This window comes from Heterobasidion irregulare (assembly GCF_000320585.1).
Source record: "Heterobasidion irregulare TC 32-1 unplaced genomic scaffold scaffold_12, whole genome shotgun sequence".
Taxonomy (NCBI): Eukaryota; Fungi; Basidiomycota; class Agaricomycetes; order Russulales; family Bondarzewiaceae; genus Heterobasidion; species Heterobasidion irregulare.
Genome location: NW_009258208.1, coordinates 1,652,301 through 1,677,245, shown reverse-complemented (window position 1 = coordinate 1,677,245; position 24,945 = coordinate 1,652,301). Strand labels below are relative to the sequence as shown.

At 54.6% G+C, this 24,945-nt stretch overlaps 11 protein-coding genes across 11 annotated transcripts; 6 read left to right on the top strand and 5 right to left on the bottom strand.

Annotated features, from left to right (window-relative positions):
• Positions 1-127: 127 nt before the first annotated feature.
• On the bottom strand, positions 128-1,717 carry HETIRDRAFT_54188 (uncharacterized protein; the record flags this gene model as incomplete). The annotated part of the gene is made up of 2 exons (XM_009553579.1): positions 128-283; positions 341-1,717. 2 exons carry the CDS (start codon positions 1,715-1,717, stop codon positions 128-130), a joined length of 1,533 nt encoding a protein of 510 aa, XP_009551874.1.
• Positions 1,718-1,828: 111 nt separating this feature from the next.
• HETIRDRAFT_157027 (GTPase-like protein) lies at positions 1,829-3,207 on the bottom strand. Its single transcript, XM_009554157.1, has 5 exons — positions 3,055-3,207; positions 2,953-2,994; positions 2,650-2,847; positions 2,399-2,533; positions 1,829-2,346 (listed from the first exon to the last, which is right to left on the bottom strand). The coding sequence occupies exons 1-5, from the start codon at positions 3,106-3,108 to the stop codon at positions 2,188-2,190; spliced, it is 588 nt and encodes a 195-aa protein (XP_009552452.1). The 5' UTR covers positions 3,109-3,207; the 3' UTR covers positions 1,829-2,187.
• Positions 3,208-3,621: 414 nt separating this feature from the next.
• HETIRDRAFT_126133 (uncharacterized protein) lies at positions 3,622-4,002 on the top strand (the record flags this gene model as incomplete). The annotated part of the gene is made up of 1 exon (XM_009554156.1): positions 3,622-4,002. One exon carries the CDS (start codon positions 3,622-3,624, stop codon positions 4,000-4,002), a length of 381 nt encoding a protein of 126 aa, XP_009552451.1.
• Positions 4,003-4,084: 82 nt separating this feature from the next.
• HETIRDRAFT_412343 (uncharacterized protein) lies at positions 4,085-5,072 on the top strand. The gene is made up of 2 exons (XM_009554155.1): positions 4,085-4,508; positions 4,573-5,072. The coding sequence occupies exons 1-2, from the start codon at positions 4,119-4,121 to the stop codon at positions 4,765-4,767; spliced, it is 585 nt and encodes a 194-aa protein (XP_009552450.1). The 5' UTR covers positions 4,085-4,118; the 3' UTR covers positions 4,768-5,072.
• Positions 5,073-5,707: 635 nt separating this feature from the next.
• HETIRDRAFT_247454 (uncharacterized protein) lies at positions 5,708-6,252 on the bottom strand (the record flags this gene model as incomplete). Its single annotated transcript, XM_009554154.1, has 3 exons — positions 5,708-5,840; positions 5,904-6,031; positions 6,088-6,252. Coding segments are annotated over 3 exons (426 nt in total), but the record flags the coding sequence as incomplete, so codon positions are not given.
• A 289-nt stretch (positions 6,253-6,541) lies between these two features.
• Positions 6,542-7,297, top strand: HETIRDRAFT_330002 (uncharacterized protein; the record flags this gene model as incomplete). Its single annotated transcript, XM_009554153.1, has 2 exons — positions 6,542-6,593; positions 6,663-7,297. 2 exons carry the CDS (start codon positions 6,542-6,544, stop codon positions 7,295-7,297), a joined length of 687 nt encoding a protein of 228 aa, XP_009552448.1.
• Positions 7,298-8,392: 1,095 nt separating this feature from the next.
• HETIRDRAFT_481727 (uncharacterized protein) lies at positions 8,393-12,357 on the top strand. The gene is made up of 15 exons (XM_009554152.1): positions 8,393-8,706; positions 8,841-8,906; positions 9,333-9,519; positions 9,578-9,644; positions 9,715-9,824; positions 9,910-10,164; positions 10,239-10,318; positions 10,401-10,798; positions 10,859-10,962; positions 11,029-11,138; positions 11,219-11,551; positions 11,628-11,860; positions 11,937-12,011; positions 12,086-12,165; positions 12,220-12,357. Exons 1-14 carry the CDS (start codon positions 8,426-8,428, stop codon positions 12,112-12,114), a joined length of 2,328 nt encoding a protein of 775 aa, XP_009552447.1. The 5' UTR covers positions 8,393-8,425; the 3' UTR covers positions 12,115-12,165; positions 12,220-12,357.
• A 1,098-nt stretch (positions 12,358-13,455) lies between these two features.
• On the top strand, positions 13,456-14,162 carry HETIRDRAFT_163000 (uncharacterized protein; the record flags this gene model as incomplete). The annotated part of the gene is made up of 5 exons (XM_009554151.1): positions 13,456-13,617; positions 13,689-13,775; positions 13,836-13,859; positions 13,914-14,039; positions 14,100-14,162. The coding sequence occupies 5 exons, from the start codon at positions 13,456-13,458 to the stop codon at positions 14,160-14,162; spliced, it is 462 nt and encodes a 153-aa protein (XP_009552446.1).
• A 1,438-nt stretch (positions 14,163-15,600) lies between these two features.
• HETIRDRAFT_329599 (uncharacterized protein) lies at positions 15,601-16,902 on the bottom strand (the record flags this gene model as incomplete). Its single annotated transcript, XM_009554150.1, has 5 exons — positions 15,601-15,804; positions 15,860-15,949; positions 16,006-16,513; positions 16,576-16,755; positions 16,811-16,902. Coding segments are annotated over 5 exons (1,074 nt in total), but the record flags the coding sequence as incomplete, so codon positions are not given.
• Positions 16,903-17,842: 940 nt separating this feature from the next.
• HETIRDRAFT_54009 (MFS sugar transporter) lies at positions 17,843-20,352 on the top strand (the record flags this gene model as incomplete). The annotated part of the gene is made up of 16 exons (XM_009553572.1): positions 17,843-18,086; positions 18,146-18,195; positions 18,251-18,308; positions 18,362-18,389; positions 18,442-18,490; positions 18,543-18,691; positions 18,753-18,799; positions 18,852-19,032; positions 19,088-19,114; positions 19,173-19,228; positions 19,278-19,466; positions 19,702-19,820; positions 19,878-19,897; positions 19,951-19,990; positions 20,047-20,135; positions 20,184-20,352. The coding sequence occupies 16 exons, from the start codon at positions 17,843-17,845 to the stop codon at positions 20,350-20,352; spliced, it is 1,515 nt and encodes a 504-aa protein (XP_009551867.1).
• Positions 20,353-23,469: 3,117 nt separating this feature from the next.
• On the bottom strand, positions 23,470-24,745 carry HETIRDRAFT_54043 (uncharacterized protein; the record flags this gene model as incomplete). Its single annotated transcript, XM_009553574.1, has 5 exons — positions 23,470-23,775; positions 23,827-24,035; positions 24,095-24,280; positions 24,335-24,430; positions 24,481-24,745. 5 exons carry the CDS (start codon positions 24,743-24,745, stop codon positions 23,470-23,472), a joined length of 1,062 nt encoding a protein of 353 aa, XP_009551869.1.
• Between the last annotated feature and the right edge of the window lie 200 nt (positions 24,746-24,945).

The following is a 24,945-nucleotide window of genomic DNA, read 5'->3' as shown; positions in this document are numbered from 1 at the left end:
CAAGATGCGCGTTATCTTCATCTTATCTGATATCTGCACGCTTGTGATATCCCCTCACTTGATTCTTCAATTGCGCGACAAATGGAGTCATCAGGTGCTACTCTAAAAACTCTCATAAACCGCCGCACTATCCACGCTGTACGATCTCCCATCCGTGATACCGCCTCCACAGCACGTCTTCTACGAACCTGCTGAACGTGCTTCCATCCGTGCCAGCGACGCCCCACGCACGGCTGACGACCATCGCGTCCAAAAATGGCTCAAGAAAAGGCATCAGCGACCGCTTGTCCCCGGGATTGACGAGAGCGTTGAGCTCGGGTTGTACGTTCAGAGAGCCGACTCCCATCTCAAGCAGCTCATCGACGGGATTGGAGTCACTCCTTCCCCGGAGAAAATCAGAGAGGAAGAAAGTGCACGGGAACGAGTCGAAGAATAATTGCAGCGCAGGGTCAAGATCCGGTTCTGGGGAGTCAGTCGAGATAAACAAGGGGACGTTGAGCTTCATGAGCTCTGGAGAAGTGTGCAGTGGACGTCTGCAAGGTAGCCTACTAGAGCCGACAAGTGGTGGGAGGGGCGCATGAGGCGTGCGAACGGCAGGCCAGTCTGGGAGAAGCACAGACGGACATGGCAAGGTCGCAGACGAGGCGTCAAGATCCAGCTCCATCGCCCTGGCAGCCCCGAGCGAGAAGCCCAGAACGCGTTGGAGCAGCTTGTACCACACCACCCGCGCGTGGTAAGTCCCGTGGTGCTGGAAATGGCCGCTGCCGATGCGGATGTGCGCGCCGAGGTAAGTTGCACCCAGAAGACCAGTTACTTCGTGGGCGGCGCGCAGGAGAAGCGGGTTGGAAAAGACCATCCGTTCTCTGATGGACTTTCGTAGCTTCTTGTTGGCGGGCACCTTCAGATGGAGCCTGGTAGATCCAAAGAGCGTACCGAGTTGTATTAGCTTTTCAGGAGATCTAGACAGTGTGTTGATCTGGAGAGATGAGTTATATCTGGAGAGAGCGGGCCCGGTGGAGGGAGGGAGGTAATCAATGAATCGATAGTCGTAAGTGTTGTTGTCTTTGAGGACAAAGATCTCCGTGTCATCGGGCGAGCGTTCGAGGAGCCAAGGATAATTGAATCCATCGATATAATGCAGTGGCTGCTCAACCTCTATAGAACTCATGTCTACGATCGAGTTCCACGCGACGTGAGTGTATCCAGGAGAGTCTAGATCAGAGCATTCAGGGCGAACCGTGAGGTACCAAGGAGTGCCCAAGCATTGTACCGAGCCAGCCTTGTCGTCCGAGAATCTCAGCTGTTCGAGTAATTCGTCGAATGGAGAGTAGGGAATGGGCTCGACTCCCAGACGGACAGGCGGGACGATCAGCGTCCGGTTCAACATGCGCGCGAGCACGAGGCCATTCTCGAAAGCGATGCGTTGGTTGTGGAAGCCGCTGTGCGGAAGATATGCAAGGTATTTTTTGTCAGTATCAAGACCGTAAAGCCCAAGCGAGGATCGGTTTGAAGCCAAAGAGTCTTCGGGCGCTAGTATTGGAAGGAGATGGACCCGTTCGACCGATTCTAGCTGACCTTCAGGGAGAGCTATGGCCAAGTAAAATGCCGTGAAGAAGCACGATATGGATGCAACAACCAGCAGTGCAGCGAGCGCAGATGTCGACGCTAGCTGCGTCGACTTGCGATCAACACGAGTACAGCGGGCAAGTTGTTGCATCAGATAACAATTCGAGCAACATGTGGTAAGTTGCTAGCAGTCAGACTCAGGCCTGTCAAGAGCGCCACAATGTTGCTCCGCTGACACGAACCGGGTCATTTCGCGTCATATGGAAGATGCCATCATCGACCACAGTGATCTCATGGACAAGGAGATACTGTCCTAGACCAATCATTGATATCTTATATAGCGTCAGGATGAAACGAGGCAAATGGAGGCGTGATAAACGTAAACGCAGACGAGATATGTATACCGACGATGAGCTTGAGCAAACCATGTAAGGCAAGGTTACTGCTATGGGAGATACAGGGCAGGCGAACAGTCGAAAAGAGCCGCAGAGAAAAACTACTATCACGGACGACTACTAGCGGGGTATGCAGAGGGCGGAGGAATGCGTGGGTGTTGGATGCATGGTTAAACCAAGAGAAGATGTTGCCAGCGTCACGCGCGAGAATAGTGCGGGGAGACGATTAGAGCACGACGCAGTGCGAGTGCTTCTTGCGTCCCTGGGACCGGCTCAAGAGGGCCGCCCTTGTCGCATACTGGAAAACTTCGCGTACACCCTCTCCAGACTTGGCCGAACATTCCAGATAGTGCTTGGCGCCAATCTTTTGCGCGACAGCCATGCCCTAGAATAAGACGTCAGCGCTGTGCTGAGCTGGGTACACAAGGCGGACGAACCTCCTCGGGGGTTACCGGTCGTTGACTCGTCTTCCTCAACTCCTCAATCACACGCGGCTCACGCCTGAGATCCTTCTTGCAGCCGACGAGAATGATAGGGAGACCAGCACAGAAGTGCATCACTTCGGAAATCCACTGTAGGACGTAATGAGAATGATGTCATAGGCATTAGTCAGCTGACCCCAAAGCGATGCGAACATCCAAACATGATGGATGAAAGCAAGGAAGGGTACTGGAAAGAAAACCCGTACCTTCTCTTGAACGTTATCAAGCGAGTCTGGGGAGTCAACGGCGAAGCAGATGAGGATGACGTGGGAGTCTGGGTAACTCAAGGGCCGAAGACGATCGTAATCTTCCTGTCCGGCAGTATCCCATAACGCGAGCTCGACATGCTTGCCATCAACCTCGACATCGGCGACGTAGTTCTCAAACACAGTCGGGACATAAACCTATCGCGTTATGGGATGATTAAAGCGCATCAGATATATTTGGGAAAGCAAGATAGCATAGCATGAGCGATAGATATTTGAGGGGAGGAAGTGGGTGGCACGCACCTCGGGGAAAGTCCCCTTGGAGAAGACGATTAACAGACAAGTCTGTATCACAGGAAAATATCAGTGGACTGAATAGTCGAGACAAATGGAAACTGTGCTGACCTTGCCGCAGGCACCATCTCCGACAATGACAAGCTTTCTGCGGATTTCAGACATGAAGATATTAAGAGCGTGTAGGAGATGGTAAGGAGAGAAAGAGAGAGGGCAGGCGACACTGTTGGTGGTGACGGCGAGTGAAGGGTGCTGTTGACCGTGATACGAAGCGGGCTCTTAAGCGGGCCTTAAATTGGTCCCCTTCCCAATTGGCACAGCTTGGATCATTAGGTCATCACAACGAGGCCTGTGCGTGGGAACCCTCAGCCTATTATGGGCATTTTCCCCGGTGCATCCCGTTTCACACATAATTGAATGCCTTTTCCCCGCTTACGCTCTTGCAGATTTGTTTGTGTCAACGCCTACCAGAACGCAAGAAGCCAAACGTTCCAGGTAATGCACCCTTACTACGCAACTGATCAAAGATAATTTTACGTTCGCGCCACAGTGAGACAAGACAAAGACTGGAACATTCAAGTGGTTTAGTGGGGGGTGCAGCCTGCTGAGAGAATGTCACGGACCTTGCGGCCTACTCTCTAACTGAAAAAGTGCTGCCCACTGTCAATAGGACAGCGAATGCGATCAGAAAATCTAGACCGATGGGAGTCAGAACGTGAGCTTGCTGCTGGATCTTGTCTCGTCAGTACTATGCGTCGAGCGAGTCAGCTCGAAAGTCAGGGGGTACAGAAGACCAAGCGCTTCCTGATTCGTGGCAGCCCGAGGGGCAAACATGCCGCAAAGGTTTGGCACAGAAGACATACGCCTAGACTATCGCCTCGAGGCAACCGTCCTGGCGGTGTCCACGAATCGATGGATGTGTGTTTGCACTCCAGAGAGGTTTCGGTCGGCCATCATGGTGGAGCAAGGGCCGGAACCAGTCTCGACTTTGGCGTCACGAGCCGCGGTATTTGTGGAGTGGCGAGGCACGTCATGCCGCTGTCTTTCACCAACCCATAAAACAAGGCCTAGCTGGGCCTTACCTTATAAACCCGAGCCCAACCCCTTCGTCGTATGTCAACCTCTCTCCTTCCTGTCTTTTGCCGTCGTCGTCTTCGTCGTCATCAAACCCAACAATGATGATCAGTTTCGCCGGACTCCCCCCAGAAGTCACACAGGCCATGTGCACCCCGATGCACCTCATTCTCCCCGCCGCACCTTCTCAGCACCCATCATATCCCTCACACCATTCACCTCCGTCACTGACAGGCCAAGGGGCACTATATCTTGGCTCCTTCGCCGCTGTTCTTGAACCGACTCTCCTAAAGGAGCACAATATCCGTCACATAGTCCAAGTCCTCGACGGCTTCTGGACTCCCTCGAGTGGTGCAGACGGCGTGTCCACTTATCGGATCGATATCCAGGACATAGAAAGCGCCGATCTCAAGCCGCACCTCGAGGATGCCGTCGAGTCGATCGACTCGGCCCTGTCCAAAGGCCAGAACGTCCTTGTACACTGTCATCAGGTGCGCGCGCTCGCCGATGCCCCAACGCATGTATCTGATCCTTCCTTCCTTCACACACGACCAGGGTGTATCTCGCTCCGCATCGGTCGTCATCGCCTACCTCATCCGCAAACGTGGCATGTCATACCAGGCCGCTGCCGCATTTGTGAGGCAGCGGCGAGCGTGCATCAAGCCCAACCCAGGCTTCGTTCGCTGTCTCGAGGAGTGGGAGCGCCAATGGCGACCGCTCGCCCCCGTGCGCACGCAGAGCTCGAAGTAAGCAAGATATCCTCATGCTTCCGACAGACCGAACGCTTAGACTATTCGTTGATACCCCCGCGAAGTTTCCGCAATGCTCAAGTCCGCTGATGTTCTACACCAGCCTTAATTTATTCAGGGTCTGAAGGTGCGATACGAGCGATCGCGCCCCCGTGTTTCATCAGCTCGAGGTCTTTTCTGAAGTTGTCACAGATACCGTTAAATTATCTTTTCGCCTCTTCATTGTCAATACAATAGTCGATTTCTCCGAAGAGTTGTTTTCTTGGGCCTGAGGTATCACCTATTTATATACGATGTGTTGAGCGTAGCATTCCCTCGCACTAGTCCCTCGTATTGACGCCGACACGCACTGCTTCGATTAAGTTCGAGGGCGACATCTTCTGATGGCCCGTGGATCTGCAAACAGGCAAATAAATGTGCTTCGCGCGGGCTTTGCTTCTGGTTCAAATTATGAAAATAAAGGCAAATGCTCGTCGCGCGGCGCATACATGTACGAATACCCCTTAGATACACATATGTAGTGTTCCCCTCTATCTCCACCATTCATCTACGCGGTTACGTTTGACCACAATGTTTGGGCCATGTCTGACAGCGCGGCTGCTCACCGTGCGGAGATAGTATCATGGAAAAGAAGCGGAATGGGTAGTTTGCCTCGAGGAAATAGGATCGCCGGCTCCTTTCTAACGAGTTGCCTGATATATCTGCATCGTTTCAGAATTGGCCAGCAAGGGAGACCAACCTGTCACTGGCATCGACTTGCGCATCGCACGAGGCAAACGGAGGCTGCGCGAGTGGTGAATTGCACACCATGTGCCATCACGATGAGCAGGGGAAACCATTATATCGCACACCGCCCGCCCACTGAGAAAACAAAATAATATACCGCGCTAGATGTTTGCCTCCCAGCTGACCCCGCAGCCACACCCGGAGCCCTTCGCCTGCGGGTTGTCCAATATGCGAAACGAGCTGCCGATGAGCTCCGTCGCGTAGTCGATCGTCGCGCCTTTCAGGAGTGGCAGCGACACGGCGTCCACATACACGTTCGACGGGGCGATGTCCCGCCGCGAGAAGTGGCTGCGGCGCGCGAACGGGGCGTGAGGGGTCATGTGGGGAGAGGAGATAAGGGTGTGAGCGTACTAGTCGTCCGGCTCTCGGTGTTTGGTGAGCGCCATCTTGTACTGGTATCCGTGACACCCGCCCGACTCGACGGATATGCGCAGCCCCGCGTCAGGGTTCGCCTCGCGTACATGGATATTCAACAGTTGCTGTTCCGTCGCACGACTATCAGCGGCGGACAATGCATGAGAAATGTGCGACGAACCTGGGCGGCGCGGTCCGTGATGTTCACTACGGCCTCCAGAGGGGGTATCAGTTCTGCGTCTATTTCAGCCTCTTCGAGGTCCTGTGGTGATGGGTGTGACAAGAGAACCGCCGGCTCGATTTGGGGTCGGGCGGAAAGTTCGATTGGACGCGGTGGAGTCGAAGTAAACGCTCGTCGGGGTATCGCAATCAGTGCAGGAGTAAAATGGCGGTGGGCATGCGGAAGCAAAGGTCGTGGTCGTGTGCGGACAGCTTGAAGGATGCGAGACGACGAGCGAGCGAGCGAGGAAGACATTATGGCTGGGAGGAAGAGTGGCCGGCCGTGCTGACTGACGCGAGGAACACTAGAATGGGGTTAGGGCCACGGTATCTGGTCCCGTGACCTATAGGGTTGCACCTCCGAGATTTTTGCTTCGCGCATTGGCAAGATCACATCGTTCGCGCATCTTCATAAAATGGCCACCGAATCACCAGAACGACGCATTGTCGTTCTCATCTCGGGCTCAGGTACCCCCGCATCCCATCATTGTTTTTCTCATCCCTGACAGACCCTCGCCTTGCCCCGCCCGCCCGCAGGCACCAACCTCCAAGCGCTCATTGACGCCCAAAATACGCCCGCCCTCCCAAACACCCGCATCGTCCTCGTCCTCTCCAACCGCAAAGCCGCCGGAGGCCTTGCGCGCGCGGCATCCGCCTCCCCACCTATCCCTACCGCCCATCTCGCGCTCCAGCCCTACCTCAAAGCTCACCCGGACCACTCCCGCGCGGACTACGACGCGGAGGTCGCACGCATCGTGCTGCGTGCGCAGCCGGACGCGGTCGTGCTCGCGGGGTGGATGCACATCATGGGCGACGGGTTCCTCGACGCGCTGAGCGGCGCGCGGGCGCTCGACGGCGCGCCGCGCGTGGACCCCGCGCGCGCGATCGCGGTGATCAACCTGCACCCGGCGCTGCCCGGGGCGTTCGACGGCGCGCACGCGATCGAGCGCGCGTACGAGGCGTTCCGGAGGGGCGAGGTCGCGGCGTCGGGGGCTATGGTGCATCGGGTGGTGCGCGCGGTCGATCGGGGCGCGCCGGTGGTCGTGCGCGAGGTGCCGTTTGAGGAGGGGGAGACGATGGAGGCGTTCGAGGCGCGGCTGCATCGCGTCGAGTGGGAGATCATCGTCGAGGGCACGCGGAAGGTTCTGGACGAGGTGAAGCCGGTGACTTGATTTTAGCAGGGAAAAAGAGCCAAGTGTATTTTATGGGGCCGTGTATGTCATTTGTAAGATTTGTTATGCTTTTTTGGAGTGAGTTCTGATAGGGGGCGCAGCGTGGTCTGCGTGTGGAAATTCATTCTCATCCCCCTGAATGCTCTTGACTGAGAACTGCGTCGCCTGCAAGTCGCTTATGTAGCGCGCTCTCATATACGCATTACATAGTTCAGACATGAACGTGAACACCGATCGCGGCCGTAATCAGACAGAGCACGACTTTTATGCATTCACGATGCTCCAGTGCATACCTGACGACGGATAGGAGACAAATCACGATCGAAGTCTGACGGGCTGGCCGAGGGTGAAGTCGTTGTATTCATCGACCTTGAATGTCCTTCGTTTCGCGAGCCAGGTGGCGAGTGATGATCTCGACGTCTTCCGGGGCGGGATAGGGAACACAGAGGCAGACTGGCGCGGTGGCAAGTACGGCCTCATGTTTTCGACGGCATTCTGGCAGATTCTGGCTCAAGTTTGAAGGCATGGAGCGGTTGAAATGGCTGTCGAAAGCTCCTCCCTTGCCTGGAGAGAATTTTCGCATGTCGACGAGTTTGTGTGGACTCAGCCGAGGCTGGCCGAATGAGATGGATATCATTGGTCCGACGGGTGTCTATGCACAATGAGCTTGCCGACGTGCCGCAGTGCGCGTACACGCGGATACACAAGTGCGGGACACCGGACGAATCGAGTGCGCGCCGCACCCGCGGGACGGCCGCCGCGGGACTGGGAACGAAACGCCAGGAGGCGATAGACTGCGGCGAGCGCGTGCCGAGCGTGGTTGATACTTGTTTGCGCGCAAGCAAGGGCAGGAGCGGCTTCGGGGACAGGGCGAGTGGGCAGGAGGGGAGATGGGAGTCGGAGCCGGAGCCGGGACAGGCTCAACTCTGGTTCAACTAGGCGCTGTCGACGATGATCCTGTGACCGCCTAGCGAAAGCAGCGCCGCCTTGTCGAGCGGAGCCCCGCACGCGGAGTTACTGCGCCCCGCCCTACCCCGCATCCCCTCCCCCTCATTTAACCGCACTGCCCGGTCCTCGCACTCGCACCCACCCCGCACTCTCCCACCGCTTTGTCGCCACTCGTACACGATGCCATCCGGTGCCCCAGAGTCATCTTCGTCCCCATACGCGTCCTCGTCCTCGGCCGGCCGCACCTTCGCACATCAATCTAGCCTCCCAAAGCTCCCCATCCCCCCGCTCGAGGATACCTGCGCGCGCTACCTCGCCGCCCTCGCCGCCCTCCAGGACCCGCGCGAACATGCCCGCACCAAGCGCGCCGTCGACGCCTTCCTGGCCGGCGAGGGCCCGCGCATCCAGGCGCGCCTGCGCGAGTGGGCCGCGCACAAGGACAGGTACGTCTGCGATCTTTGGTCAAGCCTCGACATCTTCTCATCGTTGTGCGCACAAGTTATATCGAAGAGTTTTGGTGCGTCGTCCAGCCGAGCCATCAGAGCCGCAGAGCTTGCCCGGCTGACCGTGCGCTCTTTTTATCTTTGTCTCGCAGGTACGAGTCGTACCTCTCTCACTCGGACCCCGTCGTCCTCGCCCTCAACCCCTTCTTCGTCCTCGAGTGAGTTCGCGCTTCCCTTAATCTCGCTTTCTCTCTATCTTTTCGTCTCTTTATCCCATCCTAGTTTCCGTCCTCCCTGCTATTTATCATCGCATGGTGTGCCGACGTACAGATGCGACTGGGTACTCTCGACGGGCACGAGTGCGTCCGATGTGCCCCCGATCGGGTTCTGTGCTTCGCAAGGGGATGCGAAGGACAGGTTAGATAGTGACGTCATGCCTCGTCACGTGCGTCGCTCCCGATGCACGGAGGATCTGTTGGTCCGCCTGCGAGTGCCTTCGATATCTTCGATATTCAACGCGGACCCGCAGCCAGGCGTTGGGAATCCTGCAATACCTGCGCGCACTCCGCGCCCCTCTCTCCTCTTTTGTTTATTTCTTCTGCCTTGTCCCACACGTTGTCGCTGATCCCGGCCTGCCTATGTAGAGACGACCCCACCCCCGAGCGTGGCGCCCAGCTCCCTCGCGCCGCAGCCCTCATCGTCTCCTCCCTCGGCTTCATACACGACCTCCGCGCCGGCACGCTCCCGCCCGACACCATCCGCGCCGGCGGCGTCCCGCTCGACATGGACCAGTACACGCGCCTGTTCGGGACCGCTCGAATACCGACCGAGGTGGGTGCGCGCTCGCGCGCGTACGGGTGGCGATGTGCTGATTGAATTTATGTGATAGCGGGGTTGCAAGATGGTCACTACGCCCGAGGCTCGGCATATCGTCGTCTTGCGGCGCGGTCAGTTCTGTGCGTCCACGTCTATTATCTGATGCTGCCCTCATGTTTACGCTGCTGATATAAACTACAATGGTGGAAGACTGGTTCGACGTGCTGGATGAGGAGAATAGGCCTGTACTCACTGAGCGTGAGATCCTGCGCAACCTCAAGGCGATCGTCGCAGACGCGGACACGCTGCCCACGTCCGAGGTGCGTTCGCGTGCCGCCGTGTCCTCCTGATTGCCCGCTCACACGCACGCGCGCACACCACACTTCTGTTCATTCGACGCCCCAGGTCGCCTTCAATTCGGTCGGCGTGCTCTCGACCGAGAACCGCAAGGTCTGGTCCGGCCTGCGCACGGCGCTCGGGGCGCGCGCGCGCGCCAACGCGTCCTGCCTGCGCGTCGTCGACGCGGCGCTCTTCGTGGTGTGCCTCGACGACGCGGCGCCCGCGGGCCTCGCGGAGCTGTGCAGCAATTTTCTGTGCGGGACGTATAAGCTCGAAGGCGGAGTGCAGACGGGGACGTGCACGAATCGGTGGTACGATAAGGTAAGCCGGGAGGTCGAATGGATCTGGGAGGGAAGAAGGGGGATTAGGCTGATTTTTTGCATTGGGTGGTGTAGTTGCAGATCATAGTCTGTGCGGACGGCGCGGCCGGGATCAATTTCGAGCATACAGGCGTCGACGGGCACACCGTCTTGCGGTGAGTCGTCCTTGTGTCGGGCCGTAGTACGAAGACCAGCCACCGGACTCTGACCTCGCTCGTCGCTCCCTCTTATTTCCAGATTCGCGGCGGACGTATTCACGGAGGGTCTCATGCTTCTAGCGCGCTCCATTAACCCCTCCGCTCCTACCCTCTTCCACGCCCCGCTCTCCCCACATGCCAAATCCTACCGCCCGCCCCGCACCTCCTCTACCGCCACCATCACCGCCCGCGCGAACCCCACGCCGCGCGCGCAAGACCCGATCGACACGACGCCGAAGAAGCTCGAGTGGACACTGACGCCGGACCTGCGCGCGGGGATTCGCTTCGCGGAGACGCGCTTGAGCGATTTGATTTGCCAGAACGACTGCCAGGCACTCGAGTTTGGCGCGTACGGAAAAAGCTTCATCACAGGCCAGGGGTTCAGCCCCGACGCGTTCGTGCAGATGGCGTTCCAGGCGGCGTATTTCGGGCTGTATGGTGCGTGTCCACCCGCCCGCGCACTCAATTCACTGACTCGGTGTGTTTCATGGTTTGAAGGGCGCACGGAGTGCACGTACGAGCCTGCGATGACCAAGGCGTTCCTGCATGGTAGAACAGAGGCCATCCGCACTGTACAGCCGCAGAGCGTACACTTCGTCAAGGTGAGCCCCCCCTCGCGCTTCGCGGCGGTGTGCGACCCGAGCCCGCTTCTCACCGCTTTCCGCTAGACGTTCTTCTCCGACGCGGACGCGGAGCAGAAGATAAAGGCGCTGCGCGCGGCGTGCGAGCGGCACGTAAAGCTCACGAAGGAGTGCAGCCAGGGCCTCGGACAAGACAGGTGCGCGCACGCGTCTCGCAGTCGCAGTCGTCGCCACCGTCGCTGCTATTAGCTGACGCACATTGAACGCGTGCACGCAGGCACCTCTACGCGCTGTACTGCCTGCTGCAGCGCGAGACGCTCGACGGGACGCTCGATCCCTCGCCCGACCAGGCGCCGCCCTCGCCGACGACGAGCGACAGCGGCAGCAATGCTAGCAACGGCAACGGCAACGGCAACGCCCCTAATGGCGGCGACTGGAGAAAGGCGGCGATGCCGGCGATCTTCACGGACCCGGGCTGGGCGCTGCTCAACACGTCGATCCTGTCGACGTCGAACTGCGGGAACCCCGCGCTGCGCCTTTTTGGGTTCGGGCCCGTCGCGGCAGACGGGTACGGGATCGGGTATATCATCAAAGACGACGGGATCTCCGTGTAGGTTTCCTTTTGACTTTTTGGTCCGCCGATAGCACAGGCTGATGAACTTGCGTTGTAATGATGGTACTTGCAGGTGCGCGTCTTCGAAGCACCTGCAGACGAGGCGCTTCCTGGACACGCTGCAGGGGTATCTGCACGACGTGCATCGCATGCTCGTGCAGCTGCACCGCGCGGCGAACGAGCGCCCCGCGCCATTCATTGACCACTCGGGGACGCTGCGCGACTCCAAGACGGGGCGCCCGATTCACGGCGGGTTGAGTGACGACGATGACGGAGATGAGGATGGTGGGGACGGGGACACGATGCGTGAGTGTAGCCTGTATCTCGATTCCTTCTGCGCGCGTGTGTGGCTGACGGGGCGACGGCGACGCTTGGGATACAGCGGGCTACTCATTCTTTGACAGCTCGGACGTGGAGCTGCTGGGCAGGCGCAAGCGGTCTGTGCACCACAGTGTCGGTGTGTCTCTCTCTCTCTTCCTCAGCTCGGTAATTGCGGCGCGGTCTGATCGGTTGGGCTTGGGGCTTTTGCAGGCAAGGTGATCCCTATGGCGGAGTACTGACGTGCATGTACCGAGGTCGCCGGGGTTGGATGATTATTCTGAGCTAGGACGGTATGAGTGCGGTCCTCTTCCCTTCCATGCATGTCATTCAAGGCTCCCCCTTAGATTTGCGCTTTCCTCTAGTCGATAGAATTTTTTATTTTATTTCATCATCTTGTTTCATGTATGGTTTTTGAATGGGAGACACACGACAGGGTAGGATATCCCTCTTTTTAATCTTTTTTTTTGGGATATGATGATTTTATGTATGGCATCGCGCCGGTGCATCTTGTCTACAATGTATTTCCTATTCCCATTTCTCAATACCATTCTTTTAATGGCGCGCTTCCACTTGTTGTGAGCCGTATACTACTTTCGAAGGGCGGCGCTCTCGGATCCCACGCGTCAAATTTGTCATGTCGCAGACGCGCACTCGCCCGTAGCGCGCAAGCTACTCCTTCCCACTCATGATAAGCTTTACAAACTCCCTGTGGCCTATAGAGTATGCACTGAATACCTGTGCATCATGTACCCCCCGTGATCGCGTCGTTGGTAACTTTCACGTCCAGCGCATCTTCGCTGGTCGTTTTCGGAGGGCGCGGAGCGGCGGAGATCGTGCCGCGGGTCGACTCGTTGAGGGAGCTGAGTGGAGCAAGATTCCAGAGGCAGGAAGCGATATCTGCACTGTTGCATATGTGGAGGCAGCGGAAGCTTGACCAGGCGGATGACCAGGCAGATCAAATAGTCGCAGAAGTCACGTTGAGTTACGCGTGTTTTGGTGTATGTGGGCCTATGTGGGCGCGGTCTTTATTGGATCTGTTAGGCGTCGTCGTGTTGTGCTTTCGAACACCATCATCCAGGCCGACTCACCTCAACATCAACTCTACCGAACAGTCATGCCTTTCCCTACACAGCATGAACGTCACTCTCCGCCGCCATATGACGCTCGTAATCCCCCGCCGCCGCCGCGGACAGAGCATGTTCCGTGGTCAGCACCCTCTCCTCATTCACTGCTGGGCTTTACCTTGACAATATGATATGCGACCCCTCAAGAAACGATGAAGAAACTCCCCTCTTCACAGTCACGGTCATTACGGGACCTGTTCAAGGGAAGGCACACAATCGCCGCGCGCCATCCCGATCAAGGAGATTGTCGTGACTTGCGTCTTGGCAGCTGCGGTGCCATTTGTCGTGCTCTGTTTCCTCAGTCTGCGACTTGCGCACGTGCGCACAGAACTCAATAGCGAGCGCTCAGTGTTCGCGCGCGAGCGGGTTCTCTTCGAGCATGAGCGGCAGGAATGGGACCGCGAACGGCAGGAATGGGAGCATGAGCGGATAGCGCACAGGCCGTTTTGGGGCGAGATGCAGCGTGTGTCACCGTACTGCCTCGCGTATAACACGATGGAGTACAAGGCGCGACTGTGGAACGTCCCACTGGGCGGGGACTGGCTGCAGGCATGCATGGGAACAGAACAAAAGATCCACAATCGGACGGTGGAAAGGCCAGACAGGTGTGAGGATCGGGTGAGCTCAGTCGTGGGATCCTGAGCGTCAGACTCGGCTTGCTGAACGTCGGTTTATTGTCGTTCTCCCAGGGACAAAACGACGTGTATTGGGGATATTGGCGAATTGGTTTCGACGAACCCGAGTGCATAACCAGATGGGGAGAGACATGGGATAAAGTAAGACGGTTTTAATTCATATAAAAATCAACCGATTGTTCATCCATTTGTTCTTCACAGGGATGCGTCCGCTTGGGCGTCCACGTACGTTTCATTGCAACCTGAATTCATTCTAAAGAGACTCACAAGAATGCACAGGGCGTTGAGGCGCCGATGTGGGGCCAGAAGTACAATGATGACTGGTACCAGATGTGTTGGACTACACCGGGCCATCTACCTGGTATTTCTAACGATTTCGGTTTCCCCAACGATTGTCAACAGCGGGTGCGTAGTTCTCTGTCAACTTTTCTTTCTGCTGTTGTTTATGTGCTGGCGGGCCGCTAGAATGAGGAGGGTGGGGGGATGATTGGCGTGTGGGAGTACCACGATGGGAATTGTCATCTATAGTGGTAAATGCAAGGCTTTTTCTCCTTTTTGTTCTCATGTGCTGCTCCCTTGCGTGTTATACTCGCATCTTTTCAAGCGACCGTTTTGGTTTTGGTTTTGTTTCACCTGATTCGTACAATGTCACCAATGCAGAAAACGTCGTTGGCTCCAGCTTATACAGGAGTGAGCGACAACCTAAACAAACCAGAAACCAGCTTATCATAACACTCGACGTGATAGCGTGTGCACCTCATGCGGGGGCCGGGCGGGGCACTGCACTGCACCAACTTCATTTGCATTGCAGTCCTGTCTGCACCTGGAAGTCCGTTTTTTCAGCGCGTGGTCTTGCTGTTATGGGCGGCGGATGCGCAGGATTTACGTGTGCTGGCGAATTTCATATCAAGTCTGCACTGTTGCACAAGGGAGAAGCTCGCTGGAGAACTCACGTTGCGTCGTCGAGCGGCATGTGCATCTCTACAAGAGTCAACAGGCGCTTGTCGTTCTGTCCGCACGGAACCCAGATCGAACAGACAACCGGTTCATTGACGGTCGGACGTCTACGAGGCCTAGTCGAAAGCCAATGCCAGGAATATTAGCCGAGGAGAAGTCCTCAATGAGGATGAAAGGCTATGAAAGGACAAGAGACTAATGGATTCCCACGCATCCTCCAGGCACGACCATCATGACCTCGACCCTCCACCTCTCTGCTCATTCATTTTCAGGCCCTCGAACCGCGCAGCTGTATATCGTTTGGAAATGCGACGGTGCAGCTCGTACATCATCCTGAGTACAACTCCCCGCTCATCCTCTGGCGCTCCAAGGTCTTCGCAGACTGAGTTGGCGCAGGCGTGTTCCATCCATTCGTCCCTGTCCTTGAAGGATTTGCCTCCATCCGCACCATCTACCGCCACCTCCTGGAAGACCAGGTCCAATGCAGAGATGCCTTCTTCGATTCGCGCACGACAGAGCGAGATCTGCTACATTTTCAACTCACTACCGCTTTTTTCCCGCCAATCTTCTTCCTCTGCAACTCCGAACGTGTAACCCGCAAGATTTGTCTAGCTCGGATAGGCAGGTCTTCAAATAATCTGGGTCTGAAAGCAGAGCGATACGTGTAGAGGATGAAAATTTGAGCTTGAATCTGAACAGATTTGGAAGAACCTAGGTGAGTGGGCCTCTCGAGTACTGGTGGTAGGCGCATCTGTAAAATTTGAGCATCATGCGGCGCAAGCTGCCAATGTAGACAGGGATAGGAGACAAATCGCTGGCTCTGGCATCATTAAACTTTGTGACTGACTTCTTCTAGCAGGGAGTACGTATAGTGATGGAGAACCAGTCTGGCAGGGAGCAATCATCAAACTCTCCGCTTCATCACTCGTTACAACTTCTATCTCATATTTTTCTGCTCATCGTATCATGATTCAATCTAGAGAAAAGTAGAACCCCATCACGCTCTTCGTCAATTCAAAGTTGCAGAATGTGGACTCACGATCACTTTGACAGCACCAGAGTGGGGGTCTAAGACAGTCTCGAATGCTTTGATGCAGTCTTCGAGGCTAAATGTGTGGCTAATGAGCGCCTCAAGGTTCAGCTTGCCCGTGGAGGCGAGGCGGATCGCGGCCGGCCACGTCGACTTGTAACGGAAGAGGTAACGGAGATCAATCTGCAAGCGACCCTGTCAGCTCTAACGACAATGCGATAACGAAGAAAAAATCCACCTCCCGATCCATGACGGCGCCGAAGGGGATCGCAACGTGCTCCTTACCACATACACCTATTTGAAGGACGACCCCACCTGCATCTACCGCCTTGAGAGTAGCATCCATTCAGTCATAAGGTTAGATGGATGTAGTATTTGACTGACCAGCATCGCCGATTGAATAGATGACTCGATTCCAGAGCACTCGATAGCGACCTCTGGTCTATCTGCTTCGCCAGTGAGGCTTACAATCTCCTTCACGACTTCTGCTGGGCTCTTGCCGCCGACATTGACAACGTACTTTGCACCCAACTTCTTTGCGATTTCTAGCCGAGGCTGCGAGATATCCGTGGCAACGATTGGTGTCGCACCCGCTGCATTGGCGAGCGCGACCGCGAGCAGGCCAACGGCGCCCGTACCGGCGATCAAGGCAGGTTGTCCGAGACGGAGGTCGGCGCGGCGGATACCTGCAAGCGCAACAGAGAGCGGTTCGAGGATGGCCCCCGTGGCAAAGCTCATATCGGGAGGCATCAAGTGTAGCCAGGCCGCCCGGTGCGCGATGTACCGCCGTAGACAACCTGGCGTCCCAGGCGCCCCGATGGACGTGGCAGTTGGGCAGAGGTTGTATCGTCCGATCAGGCAGTGTTTGCACGTCCCGCACGGGATCGTAGTCCTAGTTGTCCATCCTTGTTCAGTTTGAATCTTCTACGGGATAGGGCGAGCTCCGACACTCACTCGATGGCGACGCGATCTCCGACTTTCAATTTTGTCACATCCTTTCCGATCTCGACGATTTCGCCCGCGGACTCGTGCCCGAGACCGAGAGGCTCTTCGACGATGATGGAACCGACGTGTCCTGCGCGCCAGAATTTGATGTCCGAGCCGCAGATACCTGTCGAACGAATGCGCACGATACTGGCGAACAGCGCTCAAATCCAGAAAACGGCTATATTCTACGAATGATACTCACCACTGGTCATCGCCACATGTTGGATACGGTGATTCTTCAACGTACAGGTCATGGGCCTTGTTAGTGAAAACAGCCGGATTTGAGGTGTCTAAGTGGTCGATATCTCATCATGTTCGTGTTCAGCAAAGGTACGGGGGGAACGCATACCAAGAGCGGATGTGGCACTCATGATATTGATGTTGTTATGGTCGATGGCAGGATCTCAATGGAGAGCAGCGAAAGGATTTTATTGTGAGATCGCATGCACCAGAGGGAGAAGCCAAGAAGCCACGGAGTTAAATGTTTCCTTTTCTGTCTCATCGGTCCTCGGCTCCGGCCGTCTACCCCACGATCGAGATGGAACATGGCGATCAACGGGGCGGCCAAACCCGTGGCGAACATGTACGTTTTGCGAGCCTGCGGAGAATTTCGACTCACACTGATATTCGGACCGGGCTGCAGCTCCTAGTCTGGTGACATACATTGAAGCGTAAACTGTACATCAGCTGCCTCCATTTACTGGCCCATATGACCTCTGCCACAAGTGAAAGGCCGCGGCAAACCGTTATATGCCCTAAAATGCTAGTTCAATGCCCGGATGCGGCAGCCCTGTTTTGGCATGCCCGTCTGCTCCTCTATCTGCCCTGATCGCGATACCTTGGCTTTCTAGTGTTCAATTGCAATTCACCCCCGCATCGATGTCATTGCTCCCGCATTTAAGCAAAATGCCAGACTCTGAGCTTCTTCGCCCTTGCACCACAACTTCGACATGAACACCGATGAAGTCGCCGCTCTTGCTACACGACGTGAACAGCTCACAGCGGGCCGCAAAACAGGCATAGGAGGGCTCTTCGCTAGCCCGCGATTACTCGGTATTGCAGCGCTCGCAGCGCTCGGAGGCCTGAACTATGGATATGAGTAAGTACGCGGAACCTGCATCACATGATTCCATTGATTGTAATGACAGATCGCAGACAAGGCTCTTGTAAGTTGATTCAAGCTCACTCGTTGCGAGCCCACCTGTGACGTTGTATAGATGCACAGGTGCTCGTGATGCCCTCTTTCGCTGATGACCCCAGGTTCAGCAGGATCGCCAATGATGCCAGTTACAAAGGTTGGACTGTTAGCACGCTACCTCTTGGAGGATGGCTTGGGGCCCTCATCAATGGGTACGTTCTTGGCAAAGCCGGCCGGCGCTGGGCCATTTGTGGCGCATCTGCGGTCTGTCTGCTTGGAGCCATCTTGACCACGGTGGCGATGGCACCCTCGTACATATTTGCTGGACGGTTCTTCATTGGTATGGCTGCTCAAATTTATCGCTTTCATGCGTACACTTTGTCTAAGTCCAAATATCAGGTATGGCAGTGGGAATGATGTCTACAGCCGTCCCTACATTCGAGTCTGAGGTAGGCTAAGACCATAGCCTTGAGAAGAAGCAATTTTAACAATAGACCTGTGTAGCTGGCTCCTCCCGAGATTCGGGGAACTGTTGTTGGTCTATTTCAGCTAGCGGTGACTCGTACGCATCTTATCATATGTGCACTTTAGCCTTGTAGTCTGACACAATTTCAGTGGGTATCATGGTTTCGTACTGGATTGGGTATGTCGTCTCTTCGCCCTCCGCCTCTATCTGGTGCTATTTTATTCGTCAGGTATGGTACGAACTACATCAGCGACACAAGTTCTGCGTCTTGGCGGATAGTACGTGAATATATGTATGCATCAGGCTACCTGGTCACTGACCGCATTTCAGCCTCTTGCTATTCAATGCGTTCCGGCTCTGCTGCTCATGTTTGGAATTTGGATCTTGCCCGAATCACCACGACATCTAGTAAACATCGGTCAGGATCAGAAGGCCTTGGAAGTGTTGGCATATGTCCGGAAACGAAGCATAGACGATGAGTACGCTTTGTGCTTCTCTTATTCATATCGTATCCATCATAAAACTGACCCTCCCTTCCAGACTCACTAATCTAGAGTTTTTGGAGATCAAGGCAGAAGCCATTTTTGGTTTGTTGCTATGATTTTCGCTATTCTTGCTGGTGTTGATCGGGCTCTGCAGACAAAGAAGTCATCAGTGAACGTTATCCCGATCTTATCAATAGAACTTGGCTCCAGGACGTGCAGATCGAGATGCTTGAGATCATGACATTGTTTTCATCATGGGACTCTTTCAAACGGACGGCAACGGGAGGTCTCGTTATGTTCTTTCAACAATGGACAGGGATCGATGCCATCGTCAAGTTCGTGTCACTTGCGTGGCTATTCTGGTTTTTACTCATGACCGCCTTCCATCAGCTACGCACCAACAATTTTCAAAAGCATGTAAGTTGTACTGTGATGCTCTGCTGTGCAAAATGGTCGACCTCGGTCCGTTACCTAGTGGCCTTGCAGGGGATACAACTTCACTTCTTGCATCCGGTGTTGTAGGAGGCGACCGTTTCGTTGCTACTGTTGTTGACAAGCTTCGCTGAAGAGCGTTCAAAAGCGATCACTTTTTTCGCTACGATCCCAGCATTACAATACATCGACAAGTTCGGGCGCCGAACTCTCATGCTCGTTGGGACTGTGGGCATGATGTTGATGCTGATATTGGTGGCCGCGCTTTCTGCTTCATTTGGGGATGATTGGGCTAGCCACCAAGGCGTGAGCTGGTTCACTGTGAGTCCCTCCCACCGTTGTCATATAACATTGATCGCTCATTGTTGTTTCTGCAGGTGGTTTGCATATGGATCTACGTCGGTGAGGACCGATAACGCGCGCAGACACATGGTTGCTAATAGGTTGGTTTCGCTGTAGCTCATTTTGGGTTCAGTTGGTGAGTGCTCTGTTGTGCTGTTCTCCTATGAAAATTGCGGGATCTGAACGATTTTATTCTACCAGGGGCCCTACGTGAGTGATCCAGCATTTAGAAGCACCATCTGAGAGCTCACTGTCATTGCATCGCTGCAGATCATGGTGTGTCATTTCCGAGATATTCCCTCTATCCACTCGTGGTCCTGGAGTTGCCTTATCTGCGTCTTCGAACTGGGTACGCCCTGTCCACACTCTTTTTTGCAAAATCAGGATCATGAATCGAGCTCCACAGATGAATAATTTCATCGTTTCGTGAGTATCATCATATGCCGGCGTAGTCGTGAGTTGACAATGCTTTTTCTCAGTTACACTGTGCCCATCATGCTCGATAAAATTGGCTACAAGGTGCGTTGTCATGTGCGCCAGACCGATGAGAAGCCTGCTAACAGCTGATCCAACAGACGTACATTGTTTTCATCTGTACGCTCGCCCTTGGTGGATTGTGGGTTATATTCCTCCTGCCAGAAACTCGCGGCAAGTCTCTGGAAGAGTACGTCGTAACATATTCGGGATGGATACGAGACTTACCTGTTCACAGGATGGACATCGTCTTCAAATCCCGTACAGGTGTCAAAGATGTAGAGCGTATGCACGAAATATCGGCACGGATTGGGCTTACCGAGCATGCGAGAGGCGTATCTCCAAGCCACAGCGACGAGGGGTTAAAGGAAAAGGTGGATCATATGGAGTCTATGTCTCCAGTTTGAGCGACACCGAGAGATGCCGACGACCACCTTGTTCTAATCATCACTACTCACTAGTGTACGTTATGAACGACCTTCATGAAAATTACCTTCAGGACATGCGCGTCCACACTGGCAGAGGCAGATTTTTCAGTTGTCTTAGCGTGCCTGGGCAGGAACGGTCTAGGGGAGATTTCGTCACACGTGATACACTGACTTCGGCAGACTGTCACCGAGGGCTGCATTTAGCGGTCATTGTCTACACTAAGCGCAATGGTGAACCCTTGTTATCCATCTTCATGTTCATCACGTTAGCCACAGCAACCCATGCTGACCGACCGACCAAGCGTGCCCGAAGAGTGCTTGCGTGTTCCCGTTGTCGCCAGCGGAAGATAAAATGCGATCTCGAGGGACAAAGCAGACCCTGCTCGAAATGCCAGGCTGCAAGGGCTGAATGCATGTCAGTATGGATATCTATTATCTCTCTCTGCTTCATTTGATATCCTTCGCTTTCGTGTTTCAGTACATATGAACAAATCACGACGGACGAGCAATCTACGAAAAGTGATCAACCTGCCCATCAGGTGTCGTGGTCAACCTCGGAAGAGCCGCCAACTTCAGGTTCAGCACCATCTTCTGTCTACACAGCCAATGCGCAAACACCATCTCATTCTCAATACCTCCCGTCTGCCTCTCCTCAGACCAGCTTGCCTCGTTTCGAAGAGCTTAATTTCCATTCGAGAACGTCCGGACATCACGGCTCTCTAGATGTCCGTAACCCACCTTCCACTAGGCGACAGGCATCCAGTCCTGATACTCCAACGGTGGACGAGCCAGTGGGAGATACAACATTATCGAGGATGTTGGAGTATTCTTCGACGGCGCCGAGTGCGTCATCATATTCTCACCAGGAAAACTTCCGTCCTGAATCGTCTTGCAGCCCCAAAATCTTCTCCATCTTCCTTTATCTTCATCGGAAACACCAATCCTCTGTCATGCCTTATCCAAGAGCAAGATAAAGCGAAAATCGTAGATAGAACAGCGGGATACCGGGCATTATTACCTCGACACCCTGGGAATTCACCTCGGCCCCAGCGAGAGTATCCTACGCAAGCTCTCTGCTCTCTTGACTGGTATGGGGCATTCGCTGCTGCTGGTCATGACCCGTTTCAACTTCGGTATCTGGACAAAATTGGTTGCTTCACCCTTCCACCTGATGACGTTATTTTCTCCCGTACGACAGTGCATCCTATCATCTCTCTCTAAAAATAATCTAATCATCAATATCGCAGTAATGTCGACTTTTTTTCAACATTTTCACCCGCTGTACCCAGTGCTTGATCGCCCAGAGTTTGAGGCGTCATTGCGGAGCGGAGACACACAAGAGCTCCCGCCTCTCATTCTCATCCGCGCCGTATTGCTCATGGGTGCACGATTCTCAAAGCATCCGTACGTTCTCGGAGCGGCCGCGGGCACAAGGTATTGTTGCGACCAACTGTATTCTAAAGCGAGGGCACTTTTTCTAGCTGATCTCAACTTCGAACCTTTATCAATGATCCAAGCTGGTTTGATGATGAGTACGTCGAGAAATCCGAAGATGTGTATATGGCTGAGCTTAGTTCTACAGGTTTACACTGGGAAGGCCTCGATGGAAGTAACACTGCGTTGAGCCACCTCGGTACTGCCGTCAGGCTTGCACAGGGTATGGGTTGTCATCGGCCAGCAACAACTCGAAAGCTCAAGGGACAGCCATTTCTTGCCAAACCGAGCTCATCGAGTTCACCCCGCCAACTGGCCCTTCTCAGGCGTATATGGCATAGCGCTATTGCTATCGACCGTTTCACAGCCATCACAGAGGGAGTCAGCACGATTATGTTAGTCTCAGTTCACGAACTGGCACCACCAGTGCTAAAACTTGTCGTTCTCTAGCGGCGACCATGATGCCTCTCTTTTGGAATCACTGGCTGCTGCAGACTTTGAGTTTGAGAACCCGCTTGTCCATGCGGTTTCTACCGCTAACGTCCACTTGGCTGCGTTGTTATATCGCATCCTCAGGACACATTATCAGCTTGATTCAGAGGAATGCGAACGAAGTTCTATAGCTCTCGACTCGGCGGGACACGCAAAGCGCATGGAGAATCGGCTACGCCTTGAGATTGAACTTGCCAACTTTCCTTCCCATCTCCAAGACGAAGTGCATCTTCCATCCCAACTCCTCGAAAATGCTCCGCCTTCGCATATCTGGGCAGGTAGGTTCCGTCCGCTGTCTAGACACCAAACGCTGAAATTGTACGTATGCAGCCTATCTTCACCTCCACTACCTCGCCGCGGTCATTCTAATAAATCGTCCATATATTCCCCTTCTCACCCCCGCCCGGGCGACTGAGCTATCTGACCTCTCGTCAATGACCAATCCCATGGGACAGTCCAGTCGTGAGGCATGTAGACGTGCAGCCAATGACGCCGTCACCTTGCTCTCTTCTCTTGGCGAGATCGACGCCTTGCGATACTCCTGGCCGTTTACCGTGTACACGGCTGTCTCTGCTCTATTGATTAGCTACCAGGACTTTGGAGCGCCAGATTTGGAGATTTCTAGACAGGCCGCTACACGGTACGACTCCATCATTGAGCTTCTGCGGAGGTTAGGTAGGACATGGTGGGCCGCGGCAGCGAAGGTGCGTTGTCGCCTTTATCAGTCAAGTCTACCTGCTTCTGAAGATCCTCGTGTTCATGGCTGTAGTATCGACTTGCGATCGTGATCAAGGAGGGATATATTCGGTCTAGCGCGGCTGAGCCACATCGGCCCATCTTTGGCACGCCGGGTCCGTTGGTGTTTGTAGACGATCAAGACAGTTGGGAAACGCACGAAGATGGTCAAAATTCGATGATCCCCCTGGATGACTCGTTTTGGAGGGCCTTGGGCCTCAGCCCATCTATCTTTGGTCCCGAGGGGAATCTAGTCTCCGAGTTTTGAGCTCTGGCGTCGCCATTTGCACGATGTACGTTATGTTCGCTCATTGTTATACAGGCCTTCGTCTTCAAAAATTCACTGGAACCGCAAGGTCACGGCCTTTCTCGTCATTCTATTCTGTAATCAACACTACTACGATATACTTGGAGAAGAATTCGATACGCTTACTATCAATCTACATATACTGTTTTCCCCTCCTTGGCACTGACCCGACAAAGCTCCAGCAGTCGTATCACCAACAGTGCCTCTTCTGGTTTGACTTTAAGGAGGGACCTGTCGCCGCTCTCGATTGCCTTTGCGATATTCTCATAGAAGCGCACCCACTGGCCAGATATGGTGGGGACAGTCGAGCTAGCTGACGCATTGAAGACTGTCCCATGAAATTTAGAATCCTCACGCCCAAAGGCCTCCGGATGTGACCCAGGCTTTTGCGATGGCATCCCCATCAACTGCGACTCTTGGGGATCCATACCATGCTAGATCGTCTTGTAAGCTCTATGTTTTCGAATATCCACATAGAACCTGACCTTGACATAGGTTCCTCGTGTACCTCTGACTGCGAGGCGCAACGGTGGGTCCGTGGCATCCAGACATGATGCGCGACAGAGGGCAGAGAGCCCAAGGTTGGGATATTGAAGAGTGACCATGAAGCAGTCGTCCACTGACTTTGGCTCGGTCTGTCGCTCATTCCACGTAAACGCCGTCAGAGAGGCTGGCTTTCCGAAAGCACACACGACTGGATATCGGGAACCGTGAGTGTTCGACAGTTGGAACCCACTTAATAAGTTCACTCACCTTGGTCGATGAGGTGACTGCCAAGATCGTACAGAACTCCCGAACCTTGGCCGACCTGTTCGCGCCAGTTTCCGGACAGTGCGGGTTGGAAGCGGTTGAAATAGCTCTCCCAAAAAACAGGTCTGCCGATGATGCTGTCGTTGATGAGCTTCTTGGCAGTCAGAAAGTCCCCATCCCACCGCCGATCTAGGGTAACGAGGATCAGGAGTACGCCCGATCCCGACGCGTTGAAGTGCCTACTGTGGTATACGCTAAGCACTACATTTTTGTGGGCTGCGAGATCGCACAGTTCCTGCGCCTGGACTGAATCCTCCGTGAACGGTTTCTCGACGACCACTGGGTACAAAAGGTCAGATCAACATGATTACAGTTGGAGAATGCAGTACCGTGTTTGCCTGCTTCGAGAGCGCGCTTCGCAAATACGTAGTGGGTGTGATTCACAGTCGTTATGATCACCAGCTGGATCTCTGGGTTCGACAAAACATCATCGATCGATTTGGCGACGTGGACATCTGGGAATTCCTGGAGACAGGTATCGCTGGATCGCTCAAGGATCGTGACGACCTGGAGCACAGGAACTGAAGTGATAAACGGGAGGTGAAAGACTTTGGCCGAAAAGCCATATCCAAGTACTGCGACTTTGATTGGCATGATTGGATTGAAGGGCGATGTCCGTGCCGTGTCTTGCAGAAAAAAGGGTCATATTCAAGGTTGGCGATGTCCTATTTCGGCTGAGATTGCAATTTCGGATATAGGGCACGGACTTCGACACCGGACATCGTGGATGAATTTAGCCAGCAGATGACTGCAGATGACCTCTGTGATGCGGACAAGCGGCGGATGGTAACCGT